A 6,914-nucleotide genomic window follows, 5' to 3' on the forward strand; every position below is an offset into this window, starting at 1 on the left:
ACTATTGGAGTATTACAGTATCGTATACAAAAATTTGTAATATATTGATACCTTGATTAATTGCTGAACTGATATTTGAGTTAGTTGTAACTCGCATGACGAAGATTGTCTAAGTACTGTTTTAACATTCTTTGGGTTGCTTGAAGGGTTTTAAAAACGATACTTTCGGATGCATAGCGACGTATTCCTGCGCCCGGGAGGTGCTATCAGTTTAGCTATAACGCTAATAATAAATAGGCCGAGCTATTGTAAATGAACACACACTATAGAAATAACACGGTGAAAATGTACGACAATGCCACGTATAAAATGCTCACACAGAAAAACAACAACTCTGGCGTAATTCCCACACCGGATCTAAACTATAAAAAAACTGTAACAAAACAACTGAAGCCGTCTTGTTTATCTGACCTATGACCCCCAATACACTTTGCTGTGTTTTAACGTCATGGTTAGTTTATATTTTGTTATTGTAGGTTATGTGAAAAACATGGTGTGGTGACTTAGTCTAGATAGAACATGGTGTGGTGACTTAGTCTAGATAGAACATGGTGTGGTGACTTAGTCTAGATAGAACATGGTGTGGTGACTTAGTCTAGATAGAACATGGTGTGGTTAAGTGTTCTATCTAGAACATGGTGTGGTGACTTAGTCTAGATAGAACATGGTGTGGTGACTTAGTTTAGATAGAACATGGTGTGGTGACTTAGTCTAGATTGAACATGGTGTGGTGACATAGTCTAGATAGAACATGGTGTGGTTAAGTGTTCTATCTAGAACATGGTGTGGTGACTTAGTCTAGATAGAACATGGTGTGGTGACTTAGTCCAGATAGAACATGGTGTGGTGACGAGTTCTATCTAGAACATGGTGTGGTGACTCTAGATAGAACATGGTGTGGTGACGTGTTCTATCTAGAACATGGTGTGGTGACTTAGTCTAGATAGAACATGGTGTGGTTAAGTGTTCTATCTAGAACATGGTGTGGTGACTTAGTCTAGATAGAACATGGTGTGGTGACTTAGTCTAGATAGAACATGGTGTGGTGACTTAGTCCAGATAGAACATGGTGTGGTGACGTGTTCTATCTAGAACATGGTGTGGTGACTTAGTCTAGATAGAACATGGTGTGGTGACTTAGTTTAAATAGAACATGGTGTGGTAACTTAGTCTAGATAGAACATGGTGTGGTGACTTAGTCTAGATAGAACATGGTATGGTTAAGTGTTCTATCTAGAACATGGTGTGGTGACTTAGTCTAGATAGAACATGGTGTGGTTAAGTGTTCTATCTAGAACATGGTGTGGTGACTTAGTCTAGATAGAACATGGTGTGGTTAAGTGTTCTATCTAGAACATGGTGTGGTGACTTAGTCTAGATAGAACATGGTGTGGTTAAGTGTTCTATCTAGAACATGGTGTGGTGACTTAGTCTAGATAGAACATGGTGTGGTGACTTAGTCTAGATAGAACATGGTGTGGTGACGTGTTCTTTCTAGAACATGGTGTGGTGACTTAGTCTAGATAGAACATGGTGTGGTGACTTAGTCTAGATAGAACATGGTATGGTTAAGTGTTCTATCTAGAACATGGTGTGGTGACTTAGTCTAGATAGAACATGGTGTGGTGACTTAGTCTAGATCGAACATGATGTGGTGACTAAGTCTAGATACAACATGATGTGGTTAAGTGTTCTATCTAGAACATGATGTGGTGACTTAGTCTAGATAGAACATGGTGTGGTGACTTAGTCTAGATAGAACATGGTATGGTTAAGTGTTCTATCTAGAACATGGTGTGGTGACTTAGTCTAGATAGAACATGGTGTGGTGACTTAGTCTAGATAGAACATGGTATGGTTAAGTGTTCTATCTAGAACATGGTGTGGTGACTTAGTCTAGATAGAACATGGTGTGGTGACTTAGTCTAGATAGAACATGGTGTGGTGACTTAGTCTAGATAGAACATGGTGTGGTGACTTAGTCTAGATAGAACATGGTTTGTTTAAGTGTTCTATCAAGAACATGATGTGGTGACTTAGTCTAGATAGAACATGGTGTGGTGACTTAGTCTAGATAGAACATGGTGTGGTTAAGTGTTCTATCTAGAACATGATGTGGTGACTTAGTCTAGATAGAACATGGTGTGGTGACTTAGTCTAGATAGAACATGGTGTGGTTAAGTGTTCTATCTAGAACATGATGATCTGATAGTCAGTGCCACTGGGGTGTCCCATTCACAGACATGTTTTTGTCAGGTAACCAGTTCCATCTGGCTAAAGATGGCGGTCTCAAGGTCAACGACAGGATGGAGACCAGTGAAGAGCATGTGTACGCGGCAGGAGATGTGTGTACGGCCAGGCAGGTGGGTACAGGTTAGTGCAGGCGGATGCAGGTTAGTGCAGGCAGGTGGGTGCAGGTTAGTGCAGGCAGGTGGGTGCAGGTTAGTACAGGCAGACGGATGCAGGTTAGTGCAGGCAGGTGGGTGCAGGTTAGTACAGGCAGACGGATGCAGGTTAATACAGGCAGGTGGGCGCAGGTTAGTACAGGCAGGTGGGTACAGGTTAGTACAGGCAGGTTGGCGCAGGTTAGTATAGGCAGTCAAGTGCAGACTTTAATCATATTACTTTTATAATATCCTTTCACTTATCAAGATATTCTGCATAATATCATAAAACAAAATTACATAGGTAGCATTGTATATGTTGATAAATACAGCAGATAAAATAACATGTAGAGATATTTTAATTAGTAACTATAATATTAAACTTGCTGATCACCAGCATTGTACGTTTTGTTTAGTATTTAAATTCTATTTTCAATTTTTCTAAATTTTAAAAGCAGGTATAACAATTGTTAAAAATAATCTTGCTTTTCTTACAATTTTCACCTAAACTTAACCAGCAATGTTTTCTTTGAACATTCTAAACTCAAATAATTCTGATGGATCTTACAGATGCGTCTGTGGTCTCAAGCACGACAGATGGGATGTTATGCTGCTAAATGCATGGTAGCATCAGTCAAGTCTGAGGAAATAACCATGGACCTTTGTTGTGAACTTTTTGCCCACATAACATCATTCTTTAATTTTAAAGTAAGTTCCTGCACACCTCTCTATGTCCACTAATTTTAATTTTTTGACATTTGTACTAAAAGGCTTTTTTCGCCAACAGAGTTTAAAATGGTAGTTTTTTGTATTTTAAATGTACTCATATGTAATCACATTTGGGGAAACATAGTTGGCCAATTTTTAGTTTAGTTTTGTAGTTTCCTTCAATGACTCTTTTTATTTTACATTTTCCAGGTTATTCTCTTGGGAAGATTTAATGGACAAGGTTTAGAAAACAACTATGAAATTCTGCTACGGATTACTAAGGGTAAGCTTTTTATTTTAGAAGTCATCATTCTTTGAACAAGGGTAACAATTTAAGGGGGAATAATTGTAACAATTTTAAAAAATAATTTTCTAAATTTATATTTGAATAGTAAATCTATTGGTCAGTACATATGAAACATTAATTCCTTTTGTTTTGTTTTGTTTTTTTTTTGTTTTCTTCATGTAATAGTTGTGATAAAATAGTAAATTTTTTTCAGGACATCAAATCAGTTATTAAAAAATTTCTATATGTTCCTTATGTAGTTGGCTGTATTTTTTCAGAGCTACATTTAAAAAAAAAAACTTTTCTATTGTTGTATTGTTTCACCCAACAGGTGAAGAATATGTGAAAGCCATCCTACATGGAGGGAAACTGGTGGGGGCAATACTCATAGGGGAAACAGATATGGAAGAAACTTTTGAAAATTTAATTCTCAACGGCATGGACCTGACTCCATTTAAAGACAACCTTCTGGAGCCTGGGATAGATGTGGAAGATTTTTTTGACTGACCGCCTGACCTGTGTGTTGATAATTGATTGTCTGTCATGATTTCTTTGACTGACCACTTGACCTTTGTGTTGCTAATCGATTGTGTATCATCATTTCTTTGTCAGACCTGTGTGGTTTCATCTGTATTATGACTTGAAAATAATGCTGTTATTTTGATAAAATGTGTTAAATTATACTGCCCTAATAAAGTTTTTAAAAAATATATTTTATTTGATTTTTAGAAGGTATTTGTTTTAAAAAATTAATAGACTCAGGAAAAAAAATGTTCATAGTATAATCAAAGTGATTTTGATTAGTGGGCATGCCAATAATAACAGTAGTTAAAGTTATACCTCATCTTCAGAAGCACCTGTGTACTTGTTTGTTTAGTGTATCTATTTATCTAGTATACAAAATTGTGTTGTGGAGCAATTTGTTTTGAGCAAATATTTGTTAAGTACACCCTCTTCTTAAGTGTACTATTCTATAGAGTTTAATCTGTATTATTTGTTTAGTGCCCTTGATAACTGAACTCATATATTGTCACCTGCCAAGTCTGACCCTACAAGATCCCTCACTCAGTGACTGAACAAATTGACAAGTATGTGTATTTATGTAGTTTACAAATAAGGACAGAGGAATGCACTTTATGTAGAATTAATTCCTAGAGTTAAAAGAGTTCATTCCCTTGCTCAGTGTTAATGAGATTATTTCCTTCCCACAAATTGTTGAATAAATATGTCTAGGTATCTTTAAGGTTAGATACATTATGTATGGGAGGAAAAATGATAGGTTTATTGTGGTAGCCATCCTTTAAGAAATATGTGTTGTTAGTTAGTTTCTTTTATACCTGGTAGTAGAATTTCTTTGCAAAGGGAAGGTACCCTATTAATATTTTTCGCCGAACCACTTAAACTTGGTTATATCCCCTTGCACATAAGACGTTACTTATTTTACTTTCTCGTCGTGCGGCGTCAAAGCGGCCCCGTCAGATCGGCCTCGTCAAAAGGACCAGCGACATATGGACCCCGTCATATAGGCTCTCGTCATTTAGGCTACCGACAAATAGGCTCCCGTTATATAGGCTCCCGACAAAGGGGTTCCTGACAAATAGGCTCCCGTCATTTAGGCTCCCGACATATAGGCTCCCGTCATTTAGTTTGTTCCACAAAACGGCCCCCGTCATTACGACTCCCGACAAATAGGCTAGCGTCATTTTGGCTCACGACAAAAAGGCTCCTGTCAATTTGGCTCCAGACAAAAGGTCCACTGACAATACCGTTTCTGTAGAGACTAAGTCTTCCGGCAAAGGGGTCTCATTGAATATGACACCTTCCAGTGGGACCCCTTCATAAACATTCTTTAGAATTAGTTTATCCAACACTCTTATGTAATACAACCAGGGGCGTAACTACAGTGCCGCCAGACCCCGCAATACAAAAATAAAAACATAAAAATAAACATAAAACGAGACACCATAACTTATACAAAGCTTTCATGTTTTATATACTTTTGACCGACTAGTGATTAAGAGATCTGATAGCAGAGATAAAATAAACTAGATATTTAAAACAGACTATTGCACTTACACACATGACATGTTGTATTTTGCTTAAATTGAAAAAAAAAACAATTATTTTTTCAAAACCCGAACAGGCCAGCAATGAGAATCCTATGTTATTATTGTGTGTTTGTATATATATATATATATATATATATATATATATATATATATATATATATATATATATATATATATATATATATATATATATATATATATATTTAGATATAGAAATAGATATAGGTATGGGGGGGGGGGCTAAAAATATTTTTCGGGGTGGCCCATTTTTTCTAGTTTCGCCACTGAATACAACGTATGCAACTCTTGTTCGGCAGGCCTTATTTTTATATTAGTTTATCTATTATAAATTATAGTATGTTTTAGTTTAAGGGTCATCTATCTATGACATCCATAATTGAGTCGGTTATAGGCTGTTTCAACTCAGTGTGTGGGGAGAAGTGTCCACGCTATACCTTCCTACCTGCAGTATGCTTGTAGGTTATCAAAACAAGATGCTGTTATTATGTAAACATCATGTATATCATACATTTACAATTCTGTGCTCGCTTTTAAGCAACATATCTTTTCTGTTGTAAATTAAACATTATCAAAACTTTAGAATTGGTGGAATTCAGCTGTTTAGGACTCGATTTGTTTGTGAATTAATGTTGGTTCATGAAAAACAATTTCATTCGGGCATTTAAAAGAATTTATAAGATATCCGTTCTGGGTGAGTGTGGATAGCCAGTGAATGCAACGCGTTTTTTTTATATCACCTGTTTAATATTTCGTGTGTAATATAATAAAAAAAATTTGAAGAATTAAGTTGTTTTTTTTTCAGAAATCAGGAGGAGACAATGAGTACTTTTTAATTAACGCCCCTGTTTTGCAACCTCACAAAGTTTTGAATGAGAAACGGGTAGGTCGTAGAATTTTCTATTTTGAAATCTTTTAATTTCATCCTAAACATTTGAAATTCCAACTTATCATGTCAAAATTTCACACATTTTGTCACATCGTATCATCGTTGAATTTGACAACTCTTGTTCTAACATTACACAATATGTTGACAAGTCTTGTTCTAGCATTACACAATATTGTTACAAGTCTTGTTCTAACATTACACAATATGTTGACAACTCTTGTTCTAACATTACACAATACGTTGACAAGTCTTGTTCTAGCATTACACAATGTGTTGACAAGTCTTGTTCTAGCATTACAGAATGTGTTGACAAGTCTTGTTCTAACATTACACAATATGTTGAAAAGTCTTGTTCTAACATTACACAATATTTTGACACGTTTTGTTCTAGTATTAGATAATATGTTGATAAGTCTTGCTAGCATCACAAATTATAAGACAATGATTTCAAGGCTTCAGCTATCATAGATCTCATTCATCACGTATACTTTAAACATCAGATGTGTCTTTCTAAGTCCAAAATATTTTGATCTCTCCTTTAGGTTAGCACCTGACAGTTT

At 35.9% G+C, this 6,914-nt stretch overlaps 1 protein-coding gene across 1 annotated transcript; it reads left to right on the forward strand.

Moving 5' to 3' along the window:
• Positions 1 to 295: 295 nt before the first annotated feature.
• Positions 296 to 3,939, forward strand: LOC131956702 (pyridine nucleotide-disulfide oxidoreductase domain-containing protein 1-like). Its single transcript, XM_059321259.1, is given in 6 exon segments — positions 296 to 302; positions 2,195 to 2,227; positions 2,230 to 2,417; positions 2,955 to 3,092; positions 3,303 to 3,375; positions 3,710 to 3,939. Coding segments are annotated over 6 exon segments (615 nt in total). The 3' UTR covers positions 3,886 to 3,939.
• Positions 3,940 to 6,914: the final 2,975 nt, after the last annotated feature.

This window comes from Physella acuta, unplaced genomic scaffold, assembly GCF_028476545.2.
Source record: "Physella acuta isolate Inbredline_101_S28 unplaced genomic scaffold, ASM2847654v3 ptg001171l, whole genome shotgun sequence".
NCBI classification, from domain to species: Eukaryota; Metazoa; Mollusca; class Gastropoda; family Physidae; genus Physella; species Physella acuta.